Source organism: Sceloporus occidentalis, unplaced genomic scaffold, assembly GCF_023333645.1.
Source record: "Sceloporus occidentalis isolate IW3139 unplaced genomic scaffold, rSceOcc1.0.p SCAF_5, whole genome shotgun sequence".
In the NCBI taxonomy this organism is placed as follows: domain Eukaryota; kingdom Metazoa; phylum Chordata; class Lepidosauria; order Squamata; family Phrynosomatidae; genus Sceloporus; species Sceloporus occidentalis.
The window spans coordinates 18,859,719-18,881,011 of record NW_028316985.1 but is presented as its reverse complement, the minus strand read 5'-3'; the positions used below and the strand labels follow the sequence as shown (position 1 = coordinate 18,881,011).

Here is a 21,293-nt window from a genome sequence, read left to right as displayed (position 1 = left end):
TCTTTTGGGGCCCTGTAGCCTAGTTTTTCCAGTTCTTTCCCTGGCAGTGGTTCTAGAGATCTTTCTAATTGGAGATGAAAGGAACAGAACCTGCATGTGAGCATGCAGTCTATCACAGAGCTGAAGCCCCTCCAAAACAGTATCAATTCCTTCAGGAGGGGCAATTTCATCCTCGTCTGTCAAGAAACAAATTATCAGATCCCTTTAAAAATATATCTGAAGGTCCATAACACAAATCCCATTGCACCTATTTGCCTGAATTTTTTTTTACAGGGGAGGGACATTATCCTCTCTTAAGGTATTACTATGCCTGCAAATTTAAACCACTTCTGACTAACAGAAAAAGATGTTAAAGCCATTTCTTGATTTCCAGTAATAGCTAATGGAGGTATGAAAATTGTAAAAATTTTGACTCAGTCCCAAGTCAAATCAGGCAGCCTCCAAATTGATCTCATAGAACTTGAAAGGACTACAATGGCCATGTAATATAGCCCCCTGCCATTTGGGAATATACTATTAAAGCACTCTTGAAAGATGTCCATCCAATCTCTGTTTAAAGAACCCCAAAGATGAAGAGCTCTCCACCTTTCAGTGTGGTCTATTCCACTGTGGAACAGCTCATGCAGTGGAGAGATTCTTTAGGTGGAATCTCTTTTCTTGTAACTTCAATCTATTGGTTGGTGTTCTAATCTCTGCTCCATCTTCTCTATGACATGAGATCTTAGATCTCTACACCAAATCAGGCTGTTTCTAATCACTAATATTGTATAGTTTTATATTTTATGACTTTTAGATTGTACACCATGGGCAGATTATATGTTAAGTCAGAGGCTTTCATGGTTGGCATCCATAGTTTTTTGTGGGTTTTTCGGGCTATGTGGTCATGTTCTAGAAGAGTTTCTTCCTGATGTTTCGCCAGCATCTGTGGCTGACTTCTTCAGAGATGCCATTACATGGCCACTGCAGTCCTTTCCAGTTCTATGAGATCAATTTGGAGGCTGCCTGATTTGATGATGCCTGTAAAGTGCCATGCAAATTTATAGTGCTATATAAATAAACATTAATAATAATAATAATGGTCTAAATAACAATTTGTAATTAGTGCACCCCCCTAGTTTGTATGGATTATCTCCCAGGTTCTTAATCAACATGTGGACCTATTTTTAACCAGGATACGCACCTGAGAATTTCTAAATTGTTGTATTTAGGGTGCAATAAATCAGGAATTGATCTAATGGGCTCTACAGGAGTACTTTAATCTCTTTTATGACAGCAGCCCTAAAGTAGCCTTCCCTTTGCAGTGCCTGTGGAGCTAGAGGGAATTGTTGGCCAACATATCGGGAGAGTATCAATTCGGGGAAGGCAACTCTAAAGTATTGTGGGTTTGAGGAAGGATATTCTGTCCACTGGAAACATGGAAAGGTGGGATAGTCAATAAAGTCCAGGTTGGATAGTCAACCTTATAGTCAACCTTAAAGCTCCCTCCCCAAACTGGAAATTAATCCAGACATTGACCAGATCCATGGATTGCCTTCCCATATTAAATACCCACCTCACTGCTGGTGTATAATAATTTCTTTATGACTTGCAGCCGAATGAATGAAGTACCCTCACTGGGTATGAGCTGATAATCAGGAAATGGGAGACCTCATTGTTTTGATTTGATTCGGAAAAGCTTATCTTCATACATACAATGCACTACTTGGTGCTGGTGTCCACGAAATGATAAATGAACATATGTAGACCTTTCTCTTATTCAGTTTTGAGGAGAACTGAACCTCTCCTTGCACCCTTATAAAAAGTTCCTTTCTCAACCAGCTCCCCCTCCTGGTAGAGTTTTGCTTACTGTGCAAGAGAGTCAAAAAATCAATTCTTTGAGAACTCAAAAAACAGTTAATTCTATTGTGGTTGCAGCTGGAAGTCCAGCACTAGGAAACACATGATGTGAAGGTGTATAAGCCAGAGCTCAGAAAAGGTTAAATTTTGGACTACAATTTCCATTCTCTAATTGGAGAATTTTAGGAGTTGTCATAAAAAAAAGAAACATTTCCAGCGTCAAACAGGTACTGGTGCACTTTGGTGGTCCTGCTTTTATCTGACTCTTGAATATTTATATTCTGCTACTCCTGACTGAACCAAGCCAATAAAATGTCATCACCTGATGTTTTGTATTGTATTTCTCTTGGAATTAACACAATAGTCACTGCAAATGAGGTGTCATGTACTCGAGTATTTTTCATAGCCACAACTTTTTTTCATAGCCCAGTCAGAAAGGATGAGCCAGTGTAGTTTAGTGGTTTGAGTGTCGGACTGTGACTCTGGAGATCAGAGTTCAAATCTCTGCTCAGCCATGGAAACTCATTGGCTGACCTTGGCAAGTCACTTACTCTCGGCCTCAGAGGGAGGTAAAGGCAAGCTCCCTCTCAACAAATCTCGCCAAGAAAACTCGTGCTCATCTTTAAGGTGCAATAAGAAGATTCTGGTATTGTTTTTGCAGCAACAGAATATCATGGCTGTCCCTCTGGATGCAGAAGATCCATGCATTCTCTAGTGAGCAAATGCAGATGGTCAAGTGTAGTAACCACTTAGGGTCCCCCCCTTAGGGTCACTATACGTTGGAAACAACTGGAAGGCATGCAGCAACAACAAAGAAAAGAAAAGAAAAGAAAAGAAAAGAAAGAAAGAAAGAAAGAAAGAAAGAAAGAAAGGAAGGATGTGCTTTCTGTTTTATGGTTGCTACATCTGCATGGAGGGTGCTACATGTGTGTGTGTGTGTTGTAGTTTCAAACTTATGATGACCCTAAGGCAAACCTATCACAGGGTTTTCTTGGCAGAGTTGTTCAGAGGATTTTGCCATTGCCTTCCCTTGAGGCTGAGAGAGTGTGACTCATCCAAGGTCATCCAATAGATTTCTGTGGCTGAGATGATAATCGAATCCTGGTTTGCAGAGTCGTAGTCCAACGCTTAAACCGCTACGTCATGAGAGTGCTAAAGCCCACAAAAATGTATACAGAATAAATCTTGTAACTCTTTTGTGGGGTACCACAAGTGTATTGTTTTTGTTGTAATAGATTAACCCTCCCCCCTGGAAATGATAGTATATCTTTTAGTTATAAACCAGAATACTCTTCAGTTGTTTTTACAAATGTTCAGGTACTTCTGAAATGGCATTTCCTAGATCTTTGAACAAAACCCTTATGGTCTGTTTTTTTGATAAATTAACGGTGTTACCTTCAACACAAATAAGAAGCAGTAACAACAGCAATAGTGACAAATTGCTCTGCAGCACTCTTGACAAAAGGATGTTCCTCTCCCATATAGAACAAACAGAAAATAAACCAGGAAAGCCATTTCTCTCCTCCCTGGTTAATGTTTAAACCAAGGAAAGGCTCAGGCTTTCCTGGAAGCTGTCCCTGAAAGATGTAATCCCCACCTACCCGCCCCAGTCTCAGCAGATCTGGTTGGGCATGGGAGTACAGTCGGCCCTTCTTATACACGGATTTTTTATACACGGATTCAAGCATACACGGTTTGAAAATGTTCCAAAAAAGTATAAATTTACCTTGATGTTCCATTTTTTATTAGGGACACCATTTTGCTATGTCATTATACTTAATGGGACTTGAGCATACACGGATTTTGTTATACATGGGGGATCTTGGAACCAAACCCCAGTGTATAACAAGGATCCACTGTAGGAGAAAACACTGCAGAAACCCAGCTGCCTTCTCCTTTTTATTAAGAATGCATGTGTTCAAAGCCTGGATATCCTGACTTTAAAATAGCTTCTTCCAGGGTTTACCCACAAATTAAGTCCTGACAGTTGGCTATCTTTGAAAGGAAACGGGCAGATTGTAGAAAGATCAGGTCTGGAAAGATGGTATCTATCCAGCCTCCCTCTTGGTGTGTGTTTTTGGGATGGAGTTGATGATTAGCCGGTAAAGAAAGGTGTCCGTGGTGAAGCTTCTCTCCTCCCTTCCTCAGTTCAGAGTGCTGTTGCTTCCTCCTCACCTTCCTTTTCTTTCTTGGTGGTTAAACAATCTAAGAGATACAAGCTGCAAAGCATGCAAGGACACAACACACTGCATCTATCTTCGTCTTCTTGGGAGTTTATCACACAAAGGAGATCAGGAGTTTATCCCGGAAAAATCGCATAATTACATAAAACAATTTTACATGACGATGCACAAAACCGGCCATTAAAGTGGCCACAAAGGAGCATTAATGTGCATCTTTTTACTTTTGGGATTTCAGCAACAATGCATTTCTGACATCACTTTATTTGAGCAATATGTGTGTTAATCATACACGCAGATACTTGCCATTTTCTCTTTATTTGCGGGATCCTTTAAATGTGCTTTTAAATTTCTGACCAGATGTGTGTCCATGAAGATTTGTTCTGTCGTTATTTTCTTAGCCTTTAAGGTGCTACAGTCTGCTTTTGTCGTTTATATGACTGCCAGTGGTCAACCCTATGATATTCATAGCAATAAAGATAAAAAACACCTTTGCAAGTGCAAGGGAGTATGAAATCCACCTGAAGTCTCCACACACACCTTCCATAATTTCTGATTATTAATTCATGTGTTGATCTGCAGACATGTCAAAAGCTGCCTTTTCTCAAAAGTATTCCCTCATCCTACTTCCTTCTTAGTGCTAGGGAATGTTTAATTTTTTGATGGGGAAGGGGAAAGCCATGTGAAAGTGCCCAGTATAGATGTACTTGTCTCAGGGAAGAAGGATGTGTATAGAAAATTACTTGGGTGCCATTCGTACTACGAAATAATCTGGTTTGGAAACCAGGTTATTTCCCTGTCCTTCAGACTTGCACCAATTGTACTTGATGCAGTTTGTGTGTGAGGGGGGCAACCAAAAAGCCCATTTAAACCAGTGCATTTGGCACTGGATCCCTTAGCGGTTCTTTTTTAAAGAACCACAATGGTTCGCATCTCTGATAGTGGTCGGATCGCGCAGCTGCCATTCAGGAAGTGGATCCAAAAGGGTGGCAAATGGGAACTTCAGACTGGATTTAAATACCACAGAGAGATTCACTGCCTTAAAACATAGTGGGAATGGTGACTTGATTTTGAATAGATTCACAGATGTGAATCTCTCCATGCAGAAAATGTAAGCGTGACTTACCCCAATGAGTTATGCGTTAACTCAAAAGGTGGCTTCCCACATTTCGGCACTTGTGGCAAAGAAAATGCTGTGTGGTTTGAAAGTCTGTTCAAAGGCCATACAGAAAGCATGCCACACACTTTAAAACCCTTTCCCCCTTTAAACTTTTCCTTGTCAGACTGCCTGTTTTTAACTAAAACCAGATCTTTTGGCCACAACTTCTCTGCATGATTTCACCAACCACTGGATCTGGATGTGAAAAGTCCTTCCAGCAGTTGAACTGTATCTGTAGTCGTCATAGCGGAGGCATGGATGTCTCTGACCATTTCATATCTATGAAAGCTCCGGGTGAAATAAAAATAAGTTAGTCTTAAAGTCAGTCTTCTTTAGTTAGTCTTTAGGTTTCTCCCCTTGTCTTCCTCCTTTTTATCTGGGTAGAATTCAAACACGTAGCCATATTAGTCTGGAATATCAGTATGTCAAGGGATCCAGGAGGAATTCCAAAATACCTTCCATTTTTGAGCATGACTAAGAAGCATGAATTATTTCTAGGAGCGTTTTGAGCTTTATATTTGGTCCTGTCCCCCCATTTATCTCCAAGGCCCTCCATTTCCCAGTGCCTTGTTGTCCTCCTCTGCAGGTAGGACATTGGTCCCCCTGTCCAAGACCCTTAGAAACCCAACAAGTCCCCTCCCAAGAACCTCCTCTTTGGTCCCTGAGGGTGGGAAGGGGCACTGGGTGGCCAGGTATCCTAAAGGAGGAGAAGGTACTGCTAAATGTAGGATGTCCCAGAAGAAATGGAGGACAAAATCAAACCAGGCCTTGAAAGCAAAATTCCTGCCTCTCAGTCCTGCTCAAAAATGGAGGACATGATGGAATCCCTCCTGGGCTGAAAGATGAAAGGGAGGACATGCCTTGGGCCAAATGGAGGACATTCCAGAAAATCTAAGGCAGGACCAAAGAAAAAGTTTGAAGTACTCCTAGAAATAGAAGTTCATGCTCCAAATGGAGGGCCTTTTGAATCCCTCCTGAGCTGAAGGTTGAAAGGGAGGCCATGTCTGCCCAAAATGTAGGATATTCAAGAAAAATGTAGGGCATGACTAAAGAAAAAGTGGAGACATCCCTAGAAATAGAAATCCGTGCTTCTTAGTCCTGTTCAAAAATGGAGGACCTTTTTGGCGTTCCTTCTGGGCTGAAGGCTGGACTGGAGGACATGGAGGACATTCTAGAAAAATGTAGGACAGGACCAAAGCAAAAGCTCGACACACTCCTTGAAATGAAACTTCATGCGTCTTAGTCCTGCCCCAAATGGGGGTCACTGTGGCATCCCCTCCTGGGCTGAAGGAGGGATGGAGGACGGGTCCGGGCAAAGGAGGGCCTCCTGGGGCGGGGAGGGGAGGGCGATGCCCCAGGGAGACCCCTCCTCCCTCGCCTGCCCCATGATCCCATCCCATCCCATGGCACTCCGTCCTGCTGCTCTGACCCTCCTCCTCCTCCTCCTTCTCTTGCAGGGACTTCTGCCTCTTCTGCTGCTGCTGCTGCTGCTGCTGCTGCAAAGGCGCCGGAGCCGCGGGGAGCGCACCATGCCTGGGCTGCTGCTGCTGCCCTTCCTCCTGGCTCCCCTCCTCCTCGGGGGCTGCAGCAGGCCCTTCTGGGGGGCCCAGGCCGGCTCCTGGTGGTGAGTGACCCAGTCCTTTGTCCTTGGCCCGGGGGGGGGCAGGGGAAGAAAGAAGGGGCCCCTCTCCCTCTGGTCCCAACTGGGGCCACCAGGAGGGATGATGCCCAAGGCTCCTCTCCAAATGGAGGACGTTCCAGGGAGGAAAAGAAAGGGGGAACAGCAACTAAGCCATGTTCCTTGGGCATGCTCCAAAACGGGGGGCTGTTTGGAGGGTCCTCCCTTTCCAGCACCCCAAAAAGCCTGGTCTGAGGATGGGTTGAGGTTTGAGATGGGATGGGAGGGTTTGGAGCTTTCTTCTTTTCCTTTTGTTGGAGTGTCCCCTGTTTTGCGGTGCCTTGTCCTCCTCTGCAAGGAGGACAGCTGGTCACCTTTGTGTGTGTGTCTGGGTGCATCTGGTGGGAACATCTGGTCATCCTCTGTGTGTGTGTGTGTGTGTGTGTGTGTGTGTGTATGCACGTGCGTGCATATGTATACACAGACAGACAGACACATCAGTTCTGGCCATCTGGTCATCCTGTATGGCTGTGTGTGTGTGTGTGTGTGAGAGAGAGAGAGAATATGTGTGTGTGTGTGTAAGTGTATATAGCACACACATACACATAGACACATTTGGTTTGGACATCTGGTTTGGACATTTGGTCATCCTGTATGTTTGTCTGTATATGCACACACGTGTGTGTGTACACACACACACACATCTGTTCTGGACATCTGGTCATTCTGTATGTCTGTGTGTGTGCCTGTGTGTGTATTAATATATATGCATGTGTGCATATGCATGTGTATGTATACACACACATGCACACACGCACAGACACATCTGGTTTGGATAGCTGGTCTCCTGTGTGTGTGTGTATACTGTGTATATATATATATATACATATATATACACATACATACACATACACACACAGACACATCTGGTTTGGACATCTAGTTACCCTGGCTTACAAAAATCCCTAAGAGAGACACAAGACACATGTGGGATTCCTTGTTCCTTTCATCCCGTGCGTTTGTGTTCCCAAAAGCCCAGAGTGCGATAAAGGAAGGAGCATTGGTGCCTTCCCTGGACCAAAATCTCTTTCTTTGTACTCTTCCAAAGTAGCTGCTGGAAAATAAGGGAGGGAAAACGGTCTGAAAAGCCCGCTCTGGAAGGCACATTCCTTCTTTGCCTTGAATTGATGCTAGCTAAGACAGTGCAGGGGGTTTGGGGGGGGCAAGGGATGGATATTTTTTTCCTTCTCTGTTGTTTCTTTTTGCCCATCATTGTCCTGTCTTTCTAACAATTGTCCTGTTCCCGTGCACTTTGCCTGAATGGAGGTCCCCTTGCTCCATTGCAACCAAAAATGGGATCCCCTTCCAAGTTAAAAAGGCACTTTTTGTTAGGAGAGAGGATGAGTACCAGGGGCCTTATAACCTGGCTCTTGGTGGCTATTCGCTTCCTGTTACTAACTAAACCATTCAAATAGAGGTTGGCTTTTCCAAAGTGCAAAGAGCCGGGGGACACATTTTTGTTGTGGGGAGACCTTACATTGCATTTTTGGAGGTGGGGATGGAGGTTGCGGATGGCTTCCTGCGAGTTTTTAGAAAACTTTTGCCTTTCCAGGTTTAATTAATTCCAGAAGACCAACTGCAGCGGCTTAGGCAACTGGTTAAAGAGGCTATCGCCTGTGAAAAGTTAAAGCCATTAGCCTTGTTCAGCAACTTCCCTCCCTTCCTCTTGGATTCTGAGAGGTCTCTTTCTGCTTTACCCAAGTAGGATCCCTCATTTCCAGTACAGGCTTGATTCTCTTTTTGAGAGAGAGAGAGAGAGAGAGAGAGAGAGAAGCAGCCTCAGAGAGAAGGGCAAAAGTCAAAGATAAAGTTGTATTAGTCTGTAGAATCAGTATGTAGAGAGATCTTGTAGCACCTTTGAGGCTCACTGAAAGAAAGGCAGAGCAGAGACAGATTTCTGAAAACAGATCTCCTTGTTTCCTTCCTTCACTGTGTTCCCCCCTCCGCCGCCCACCTCTTTTTCCAGGTCCTTGGCTATGAACCCAATCCACAGACCTGAGATGTATATCATCGGAGCCCAGCCTGTGTGCAGCCAACTGCCAGGGCTTTCCCCAGGCCAGAGGAAGTTGTGCCAACTTTACCAGGAACACATGATGTACATTGGCGAGGGGGCCAAGAATGCCATCAAAGAGTGCCAGTACCAGTTTCGGCAGAGGCGGTGGAACTGCAGCACGGTTGACAACACTTCGGTGTTTGGCAGAGTCATGAGCATTGGTAAGTGAAGTGTAAAAGTGGAGAGGATAAGAATTAAGGAGATTGTTTCGATCATCATGGAGACAGAGTGGGAAGGTTGGAGGGCATTAAGAGCAGCGTGCGGAGAAAATGAAGCTCTAAGAGCAAAGATAGCAAGAGAAGAGTGATGGATGGCAAATCTTCAAGCAGGGGAAAGTGCTAGAAATGGATGGAGGGCCCAGGACATAGGGCATGAGCATAGGGAGGGAGGGAAGGAGGTGAATTGTGAAGCAAAGGTGGCATATCATTAGGAGGGACGGTCTGCAGATTCTTATTTATATATTTATTTGGAGTATTTATACCCCACTTTTCAGCCACAAAGGCTCTCAGAGCAGCTTGCTTACAAATTGTGAATTAGACAGTTCCTTGCCCTCAGGCTTACAGTCTAAAAAGTCATGGCACAAAAGGAGAAGGGAATCACATCACAGGAAGAGTGGCTTGAAAGGTTTAAAAATCAAGGGGAAACCAATCTGGGAGAGATTTCCAAAGCAAGGACAGAGAAGCAGTTGCAAACCAAGGCGAGCCAACTAGAGTCCAGGTAGCAGTGGTGTGAAAAAAAGAAAGGGAAAAAATATAATTGTGAAATCTGACATGGATAGTGAGAGAAACTTGCCTTGAGGGGAAAGGGTGAGATAAGAATCACAGCAATAAATATTTGTGTGTGTGTTATGTGCCTTCAAGTAGTTTCCACCTTATTGCAACCCTAAGGCAAGTGTGTCACAGGACTGTTGTTGGGTTTTTTTTTTTTTTGCAAGATTTGTTGAAAGGGGGCTTGCCAGTGCCTTCCTCTGAGGCTGAGAGAGTGTGGCTTGCCCAAGGCCACTTCGTGGGTTTCCATGACTGAACAGAGATGGTCTCCAGAGTCGTAGACTGATGCTTAAAGCATTACACCACACTCATAAATCCCTGATTCTGCAATGCCAGATTTAAAGTCACTCTTTTCCTCCCTAGATATATATAAGCATAACAGCTTTCACTGCTCTCAGACTTATTTTTTTACGAAGCTCTGTAAAACATGTATAAAAGAGAGAACAAGTGGATTGAACAGAAACTGTGAGTCATTTTTACAATTGTCTGTAACCTCCTGCTGATCAGTGTGTCATGTACTGGAAGTGTTAAGTTTTCTTCTTTCAACTTATTTTAAAGGGAGGAATGTCTTGCCTGAAGTGATTTACACATTTACATTGGGAAACCCCTGTCTTGTTCTCTCTTGATGTATAGAATAGCTGCCTTTGTTCAGAGTTTTGTGGAACTGGAAAGCAATGTGATAGAAATTGCTACAGTAGAAGTAGAAGTGAAACCCACCTCCTATCAGGGTATCACTGCTATGTACCCATGTTTGACATTTATTACTGCGCTGATGAGAGGCAGTACCAGAAACTGTCTTCTGGGAAAGTGCCCATCTATGAAGTATTGTTTGTTGCTTACCTTTATCCCTTAGATTAGTGATGGGGAACATTTGGCCCTGTGGATATTGTTGGACTGGAATTCCTATCAACCCTAGCAAGCATATCCAGTGGGAAGGGATGTTGGGTGTTGCAATCCAATAACATCTGAATTGGCACATACCTGGTCTTAGATATTTACCTGTAAGTTAATACATGAACATTTATTAATTAGTCTTTAAATGAAATATGCTGTGGCTTAAAACATGCCATGTGCTCTCATCTCTCTGGCTTTTCAGTTTGTACCTGCAGCAGAAATTCACTTGGCACATACTCAGTTGCACTCTTTTGTTTGATCTGTTCCAGGGCTTAGTCCTGACACTGAAAACTGTTTCCAAGATTGAGTAGCTCAGCTTGTATTTGAGCTCTGCTTATTCAATGTAAATGTAACAAGCACCTCAGGAGGAGACTGGAGAACTTCCCTGAGTATCCTGTTCTATTATCTGTCTGCTTTGAGAGTAAATACACATCTGGAACTCAGCAGGGAAAAGAAGTGAGTTAGAGACAAGATGCAGTGGGAAAACAGCATATGGTGGAATGCATACATATGCATATGCCACTCAGCTTTTCTGTTCAGAATTGCACCTATCTAGCTATTCTTTGTAAAAAACAAACAAACTTGTTCTGTTAAGGAATCCCATCCTCCCCATTCATTACTCTTTTTGTCTAGTGGGAAGGGGAACATGGAGGAGAAGTCAAGCTGAAGAATAAAGTGAACACCCCCATCAAGACTTTTTAGGGTGGTTAGTGCAGCTTGAGACCCATCAGATATGCTAGACTAATTAACCTTGTCTTCCTCAACCAGTATTGCAGTTCTCTCTTGGGATGATGGGAAGTATAGTCTAATATATTTGGAGGTGTGCCAGGGTGGGAAGAAATGGATTAATGGGTGTGTGTGTGTGTTTGTGTGTATTTTGAAAATTAGAGATCAAGAGTACCAAGGAATGCAATAGCCACAAGTTAAATCTGCAGTCCCAAACTCATTTTCATTAGTTATTTATCTACTGCTACTGCTAGAACTGTTGGTCTAGCCAAAAAACACATTGCATTCTCAATAGGGAGCCTGCCTAGTTAAGAAATACCTGCTCTTTTACCTCTCTCATTTTTAGAAGACCCTCCTTGTGCCCAACTTGCCTCTTTCCCTCCCCTCTCCAAAATATGATGTATTCTGCCATGCCTCTCTTGGCCATGAAGGCAAGGGTGGCCTGAAAAATAAGGTTTCCTTCTCTCGCAAGGACCTGCTGGCAGCAGGGAGTCTAGTCCTGCTTCCATTACCAGGAGTATACTGGGCTTCCTAGGGTGCTATCTGCTGAGCAGCAAAGAGACTCATTGACAGGTCATTGCTGGATTTAAATTGAGGTGTGAGCTGGTGACATTGTCCCAGATCTTTTTGAAATGCAGGTCACTACTAGCAAGAAATGCTGAAATCCGGATCAGGTTTGATGTGCCCGACTGGGGAGAGTAATAACAACAAGGTGCTAAAACTGCAGCCAGCTCCGCTCCTCCCAAATCCCCTCTCCTAGCAAGGACTTCCCAGAGTTGAAGGAAGGGCCTTCCAAACCAGTAACAACTTCCCTCAAAAATTCACCTCACTCTTCAGGGATATTGAGGCAAAGGGATTATTTTAGCCTTGATTTGCAGTGTCTGTGTATATGGAGTATATGGGGTGATGATGGTGGTGTTTCTATTTCTGTTCCAAACTGCAAACTTGGATGCTTGCATTGGATGGATGGCTGTAAGGGACAGTTGCTCAGTGTTTACCTTTTAGTTGCTTTAGTTTTTCTAAAGGAAAAAAAGTTCTCATTGTATTGCCTTTCTTGGTCTAGATTTATCTCTGCCATTACGTAGAATGAGGCAGCCACTTCAGGTGGTTGATTTAGAGTGCCATAAAAATGCCAGCAGTTGTATACTTTAATTTATTATGGTCTGGATCCTATTGCTAATATTGATTAGAGTAGACTCACTGAGTGATATTTAGGTGTTGATTCACCATTCAACAATTGAGTCAATGCATCTAGGATTCATTGATAGAACTTAGTCCTATTTTTAGATTCAATTTTTATTCCCAAGAGATATGTTTAAGAGAGTTTCAGTCTCAGGCACTGGAATAAATGAATTCAATCCTGGGTATGGTGCCCCTTGACACTATGTGTGTGGAGTGGACATTTTCAATCTGCCTCAAGCAGCAAAATATCTTGAGTAGTAGCATTGGCTAGCTGGCTGTAAGGAAGAATTAATCAACATTAATAGAGGACCACGTTATTCTGGTGAGGATGCACCAGAGTTATGTTGTATTATTCCCCTTTGTTAATTATTAATATTAAGGCTGCAGCCTTCTATCTGAGTTAGGTCCAAAACACACTGTAGAAATAATCCAGTTTGAGATCTCTTTAACTGCCTTGGCTCAATGCTATGGAATTCTAGGATCTATAGTTTTGTGAGACATTTAGCCTTCTGTGTCATGGAGCTCTGGTGCCACAATAAACTTTAGATCCTAGGGTTCCCTAGTACTGAACAAAGGCAGTTAAACTGGATTATTTCTGTAATGTGTTTTGGACCTAAGTTAGTGTAAACCCCAGCCCTGCTGAGCTCAGCAGAATTTACTTCAGAGTAGACATGTATAGGAATAAGTATTTGCAACAAGTGTAGTGAGACTGAAGAGCCTTTGTGTTGTGTAAGTGTGTATAGGATTGCAGTCTTAATCTACATTATGCATTTCCTCTCAGACATTAGCTGAAAAAGGATAACTGTTTGCCATAAAAAACCACAACCTAACCAATACAACAGCACAACAATACTATTGTTAAAAAATAGTCAACATATTTTTTTGGGGGGGGGGGGGTTAATTCCAAAATGTGCATTCTGCAATTCAACTTCAGAGTAAAGTGGTGTACAGTATTTTAAATGAAAGATTGGAGCAGTTATGCCTTGCATTTTTTTAATGACTCTTCATTATTTTCAGGATGGTTTGTTGGTTTGTTTTAGGAAATCAACTGTTCACACAAACTCAGATTTTAACTGTCTTAAAGGGATGAATAATATGGGTAATATAACTGTATGGACTCATTTGTTTATCCAAGACAAAAAAGAAGCTGACTCCATGCCTTTTTATTTAATTGTGAGCAATTCAAGAAAGGTTGACTACGGTTTCTCTTGTAACTGGAGACTAAGCGACAGTTCACAGGAAAGCAAAGTTAAGATAGTTTTAACATTGTTTACAGTGTAATATATAAACCACTAGAGCTGATGGACAATGGTTTAGGTTGCAAGCCTAAACTTAACAGGAAATCCTACTGAAGGTGATAGAAATAATTTCTGATTATGTATATTTGTAGGGGGAATCCATCAAGATTTCCCCCCCAAAATGTTGTTGCAGTTTGTCAGCAACATAACTGAACTTCTTTTCATAATGGTGATCCAGAATGGGCAGAATTGTGGTCCTGCTATTGACAGTCTCACTGCTCTCTTAAAATAAAATATGCTCATCTGTCCCCCACCTCTTTTGCGTTTCCTCAACCCCACTTTCTGCTTATGTAGAGATAAAGGTGTTTTTGGAGAAAGAAAGAAAGAAAGAAAGAAAGAAAGAAAGAGGAAGTAACTAATCAGTAGGGGAAGAGTAAACATAAGGAACAAACATGGCTAGGCACTGTAATAATGCGGAAAGTGTTACTGTCATGATCACCCTGACTTTTTCTATTTTTTCTCCTTTACTAGATCAACATGGTGTAGACCAGAGTGAGATGGTTTAAACACCCTGCAGAGAGGAGTAGGTGTTGTGACTGTATGAGACTAAGGAAATAGTAAGACTACATGACATTAGCTGGAATTATGTTGCTTAATCCTGATTAGAGTAGACCCATTGAATCAGTTGTTAAATGATGAGTCAACATGTAGATATTTCACACTGATTCAATGGGTTTAATCTAGCAGGACTAACTATGGAATTTAGGATGTTGATTTCTAATCCCACCACTATCATGTGGTGCTGTATTTAACTTTAATATTTTGTAGCAGTTGGAGCACTATCATATATTCCCCTTGTACTGAAATGGCCCCATTTTATCATTTGATTCATCATTTCCAAAACTAATTTCTTTTGCTTTCTATTTCATCTCATGACTTAAGTGTATTTTATATCTATTGTAGTGGTGCCAATGTGATGTATTTTGAGATCTGGAGTGGAACTCTGGGACACTAGGGTTTCAAATAGGAGAGTTTGGAATCATGAGGGATGCCATTCCACTATGCCATGCATGTCATTACTGGACATAGTAGTGTGGAATGGGAATGGGAAGGAAAGAGAGGCTGGTAAAGAAGGGATACGCTCACAGTCACCTCAGCACTGCCCACAACATCAAATATTTTATCCTCCTGGAAATTGAGAATTATCAGCTGAATAAAACACACCAACAAATGACATTGTGTCAACTCATTTTATTTTGAATTATCTTATGTAGTAGATTAAATCAATCTTGTTTATTTAAAATGCATATGTAGATAAGAGTGAGTATATGTTAATTTTTAGCAGATTTATACTTAATGGCTTATGCTCTAAATCTTTTCAGTGTGTCACATTCCCTTGGGCATTAGGATGTAATCTATTGGGATCTGTGCAGTGACTATGTGTAGTCCGAGCCAAATATGGGCAGGCCAAGCCCTTTCTCCCTTTCTTTCTTGTCACTCTCATTCTTCCTTTCTCCCCTTTCTATTTCCTATCCAGTAGACTGCTCAGGGGGTAGACAGATTGGTCATGCCCCAGGGTTCAGACTGGTTGTGTTGCACAAGGCTTTCTGAATTCAGACTAAAGGCCATGTAAAATTTGGTCAAGGATTGTCAATGCTGGCCTAAACTATAGCCTTTGAATCATCTATCTTTAACCTTACAGAAATGCAGCCTTCTTGTCTAAATAAAAACTGTTGGTTCTTGCTGAACCTGCCTGGGAAAGGTATTCAACAAGTATTTTACCACAACAAAAAGGCTCCCTTTGGAGGAGAACTCGGAAATGCCAGTTTTCAGGGAACTATAATAAATTCATGAGGTTACTGTAAATCAGTAGTTCCCAAACTTTGATTCCTCAGATTTTTGGACTTCAGCTCCCAGAATTCTTAACTGTTGGCCATGCTGGGTCAGGCTTCTGGGAGTTGAAGTCTAAAACACCTGGATGACTGAAGTTTGGGAACCACTGCTGTAAATCAACAAGTGGCTTGAAGATGTGCACACAGACACAGAAACACACACATAATATTTATTTATTTATTTAAATTTTATTCATGTTGCACCTTTCTCCTTGTACAAGATGCAAGACAGCTTGCAAACCAATAAAACAAGGGATAGCTAAAAAAATATTTGTACAAAAGTCGAAAAACAAAAAAAATTATTTAAACACAATGTTAAAACAATATAAAGCACAACTAAGAAATAGTAAAATAGATAAAAGCACAACTCCATTAAAATTAATTTCTGCCACATTAATTACACTTGTCCCATTATATTTGTGTCTTTGACTTTTACGGATTTGCTTATTCACAGATTTTATGAATATGTTCTCTTTAGGAACATCTAGGTCCTCCAGCACAACTCTATGATCAGCTTTAACCAAAGGTTGCACAAAGAAAACTCCACTAGGTATTTGTAGCTCCTCCAGTGCAATTCTGTGGTCAGTGTCTGGCAGATGCTGACCACAGAGTTGCACTGGAGGACCTAGAGATACCTAGAGAGGTGTTCTCTCAGGTAAAACATAGTGTTTTTGTTATTTGCATTTTCCCCATATTCTCAGGGGTCTTGTCCCTAACCTCAGTAAATGTGGAAGGACGAGGTATAAGCCAAAAACCTTCGTGAATAAAAATAAAAAGACTATGCCTGCCAGCAGAAGGAAATCAGAAAGAGGGTCAACCAGACCTGTGGAATTGCAAAACTTGGCAGCTGTAACTGAGAACTCCTGTGTCCACACCTGCCTGTAATGGTGCTGGGATCAGAAAAGCCTTCTCTTGTAGACTGAAAATTTGAACAAGCTCACATAGGGAGATATAGGACTACCTCTCCCAAAATCTCCAAAGCAGTATGTTCATTGCTGATAGTTGTAGTCCAAAAAGGTAACGTTCTCAAATTCCTGTGGGAATAGGGTCATGCCTTTCCTCTCTTTTCTCACTCCCCCCCCCCCACCTTGCCATCCGGTCCTTCTCTTTCTCTCCCTCTCTGCCACCCTAATTTCTTTCTTTCTGACAGCCATTTCTTTCTTCCCATCTCTTTATAACTTGCTCCTGAAACAGTGGGCTGCCAGAGAAGGGACAAACTGCTTTTCTGAATTGATGATCTGCATATTGGTCCAAGGGATACAGGTTTCAATCTCTGCTCTATAGGACTGCTTTTCCATGCTGAAGGACTCTAAAAACATAAGAGTCTTGCTGTATCACACCAAAAGTCTGGGTTGTTGTTGTTGGTTTGGGGATTTGCTGTTGTTGTTGGTATTCTCATTCTCACAGTGGCCTTCTGGGATGAAGACAAGTAGAATATGAAGGCAACACTTGGCCCCAGCTGGTTTGAAGTCATACTGTTTCCCCAAGGCTAATGATTGTGACAGGAACTCTTTCAGATCCCTAAACCCTTGTTGTAACCCGCTTTGATCTCTTTTGGAAAAGCGGGCTATGAATAAACATTATTATTATTATTATTATTATTAAACATCCTTTTCGCAGTTTATTTTACTTCTGAATATCCTAGAGGACACATCTTTTTTCATTGTTCCTTGGGGCTGCAGAAACTGAGGCAGACTTGTAAGAGCCATGATAAAAGCCTAATGCAATACATGCATTTTAGTGTGATTTCAGCCAGAATCGGAGATCTCTTTGAGCCAGAGATGTGCAATGCTATGAAATGAACTAATCTACATATTCCCCAGTGTATGTAGGGTGTGGTTCATCCTTTGTTTGCATCCAAAGCAAGGAGTCAATAAGTCATCCCAAGAGAAGTCAACTCAGAGGAACAAAGGATCAAAAGATAAGGGAGTCTCTGATGAAGTAAAGCAATCAGATGCCATCTGTGTCCTCATTGTCAATTCCACCCAAAGATTCAAAACCTATGAGTCGTGATGAAGCAGATTTGTGGGGCCAGTTTTCTGTATTTTAGCTCAGTGCATGCAAAACAAACGTTCACTTGACTGGGATGGGATCACTCCTATCAGTGAATAACAGAGAACCCTGATATGGTGTTTCTGTTACAGGTATACCTCAGTTAATAAAGTAGATGTGTTCCTGGATATTACATCTTTAATAGAAAATTTGGAACGAAAGGCAGAAATGACTTGGAAAGTGATGCCACACTGCTTGTTAGGTTCCAATGCATGTATGAAATTCTGCATTAGCTGAAGCTGCCCACAACATAATTTGTCTGTTTAGACTTGGAATTCTGTGGGAAAGTACAAGGCTTTACAACTCCATATTAGTGTCAGCATTTATGATTATTATTACTGTGGAATGTTCGTCAAATATAGTGTCATTGCAGCGTGCACAGAGAAGCTAAAACTTAGTGCCAAACTGGACATAGTACTGTCACATCTGTCACAAATCACGTAGAAAATGGGATGAGATATATGATTCCTCTATTGAGGAAGAAGAGTTCTTGGAGATGAAAGGCTAGACCCCCTTCCTCCTTCCATTACCTTATCTGTCTGGCTCATTATTGAAGTCCCTGGCTAGGAAAAAAATGCCAAGGGAGAGAACTATAGGGAGCTAAGCTGTGAAGCCCTGCATTCTTCACTCACTCACTCATCCATTTATTTATTTATTTTATTTGTATCCCGCTCTTTTCCCAGGACCATCATCCATCGGTTAGGGTGGCTCAGTCATACAGGAAAAATTTGGTTCAACTTCGTTTCCTCATTCCAGCCATGAAATGTAATAGGATTCCTTTCGTCAACTCACTGTCTGTTAGATTTTTCTACCTAAATAGGTAGTTGTTGGGGAAATAAAGGGTGGGTGGGGTGGACCTTATATACCATATTATAGGATAAATAAATCAGTGTTGTTCTTTAAAGTGGACCTACCATCCTGTTTTTATGGAATTGTGGGAGGCATGGATTCAAGCTCATGGATCAACAGCTAGTTCAGTTTGTTTGGTCCTTAGCAGACCCTAGGTTTGCCAGGCTGAAAACTAGAGAAGGCTTCTGTATTTTTAATGTCCGTGTAGAAGAGGTAATTTTAGCAGGTGTTGCTTGTGAACCTCTAGAAAAAGATGGCTTAAGTCACATGGTTAGAAAATGGTGCCACTCACAAACCATAAGGTTGCGAGTTCAAGACCAGCAAAAGGGCTCAAACTTGACTCAGGCTTGCATCCTTCCGAGGTGGCTAAAATGAGTACCCAGATTGTGGGGGAAATTAGCTTACACTTTGGAAACCACTTAGGGAGTGCTTAAGTGCACTGATAAGTGGTGTAGAAATGTACTTGCTATTGCTATTGCTATAAAATGAGTGTGAGTCCAGTGTATCCTAAGTCTGAATGGGGTTTATTGTTAGTATAAGGGTCGGTACAGACCGGCCCTTTAAGACGCCCTTGTCACGTGCTAGGGTTGCCTTGGGGCAGTGCTTCCAGACTGTACCGCACTGTAGTTACCCAATTACTACATTTATGTTAATAAATGTATGCACTTATCACTTAACTTTTCTCCAATAGTCTGACCTTAATGGGCATGTTACAGTGAGCAACACAAGTATCTAGGTGAGAGTAGGAGGCTACAACCATTATTTTTGGACACTGTCAGCTAAGAAAAGTGGTTGCCCCCTCTTTCAGAGCTTTTGCAAGCTGGGCTAGACATTAAACTGACCAGCGGTTTCCAATAGCCTTTTCCATCTCCATTATTTAATAGAACTCGAGACGTAGATTCTTACAAATAAGATAATAAGTTTTGCCTTTCTTGCCTTCTACTATTTGGAGCAGCTGGTCGGGAGGAGGAAATTTACTGTGAAATGAGCAGAGCCAAATGACACGTGGTATGGACATACTTGGTGGGTCTATAAGACAGGGATTCTCAGTGGCAGCACCTCAATTGCTCAGGCTGGTTTCATCCTTGTTGAGCTTCTGGTATGTGTCCAAAACTTCTGTATGGCTTCTAAAATTGTGTTCATCTGTTTTAAAATACATTTTAAATATCACTTTGGAAGCTCTGGTAAGCAGAAATGTGATTAAATCATCATCATCGGATTTTCTTCAGAATGAGTCATGTTTCATTTGTTTGATATATATTCCACTTTTCTCCCAAAGGAGCACAATGAAAACATAAAAGAGTTTAAAAACAAACATATCAATAAAAGACAGAAAAGAACATTGCTACCTGGTTTCAAGTTCTTTCTAGAACAACCCAACCAAAGGCCTATCTAAACAAAAAGGTCTTTGCTGACTGATAGGACAATAGAGGGGAACAGCTTGGCTTCCACCAGTAGGAAGTCTCACAGCTTGTGAGTAGCCACCAGTAAAGTTCTTGCTTGCATCGTTACCAAATGAACCTCTGAAGGTGTCTGAGTCACTTCAAGATCTCTGCTTATAATTGGGTTGATTCAGAATTGTCTGTGTTTTAAGGTGTGCATGTGGAGTCCTTGAATAGGAAAGTGCTGTTGATTACAACAGAGGACCTTAGCTTAGTAATAGAGATTTTGCTTTGCAGAAGTGTTCAGTTTCATGCCTAGAATATTCAAGTAATAGCAGGCAAAGACTCCTATCAGATAGTCTGGTGACCTGCTGTTGGTTGCTGGAGATACTATAATTCTGAATTAGATGGGCCAATAATCTGAGTTGGTTTAAGGCAGCTGGTTCAGTCTATCTGTGAATTCTTGCAGGCAGATGAGGCCACTCCATTCAGCTTAATGAGGAATGTCTTGTGCATGGGAACTGTACTAAATTTGCCCACCCAGCTGTGTTACAGTTTAGGGTCTCAAATTATAAATGGCAACTAAAAATAAAAAAACAAAAACATCCAAAATGGTAAATTTAAAGTTTTATATAGCATGCATTTTTGGAGAATGATATGGGACTTCTTAAACTTAAATTTGTTATACTTCATCATCTCAGCATGTCTTGTTCCTGCCTTGATGGGAGCATTCTGTGTACGCATCTGAGCACCTACACTAATACATAGTCCCTTGATAGACCTGTCTGATTTGGGGGTGTAAAGCATATGAATATGGTTCTAGACACTAATAAGGAGGGAATGTACATTCTTCCACAGGAGTACAGACTGTGTTTCCAAGACAGTTCAGTCACTAATTATTTCCATGTCTTCCTACACCTGGCACATGCAGGACCTTTCTTGAATCAGAACATTTGGGAATAACTACTATTGGCATGGAAGAGTATGACATCTTTCTGTAAAAGCAGAGGGTGTGTGTGTGTGTGTGTGTATCACAACTCAATTTGTTATAGGGAAGTTCAAATGTATTAGTAAAAATGCTAATAGGAGAGTATAAGTGGGACCTTCAACAAAACATTGCAGTGTTAAATGCTCCTGTTTAAATTACTAGTCAGGTAACCATCCATGCCATATTTTGAGTTAGTGGTGCATAGTTATGTGACCAGATTTGTTAGTGAGGTGACCAAGTTTTCTGAGAACAAAATTGTAATGCAAAGAGATACAAAAGGATTTCTCCAAAATGGTAAAATGGGCAGTAAAATGGCAAATGAGATTCATTGCAGGGAAGTATAAAGTGATGAATAGTGAGGTTTTTTAAAATCCCAACTTCACATGTATGCAGGTGGAATATGAACTGGTGAAGCGT

At 41.7% G+C, this 21,293-nt stretch overlaps 1 protein-coding gene across 1 annotated transcript in view; it reads left to right on the top strand.

The window, feature by feature from the left end:
- The window catches only part of LOC149311725 (protein Wnt-5b), a 143,516-nt gene that overhangs the window by 109,851 nt on the left and 12,372 nt on the right, over nucleotides 1-21,293 (top strand). The window contains exons 2-3 of the mRNA XM_089527765.1: nucleotides 6,633-6,799; nucleotides 8,820-9,067. Of these exons, the coding sequence (XP_089383891.1) occupies nucleotides 6,705-6,799; nucleotides 8,820-9,067 (343 nt within the window). The 5' untranslated portion in view covers nucleotides 6,633-6,704. The remainder of the gene's footprint in view (nucleotides 1-6,632; nucleotides 6,800-8,819; nucleotides 9,068-21,293) is intronic.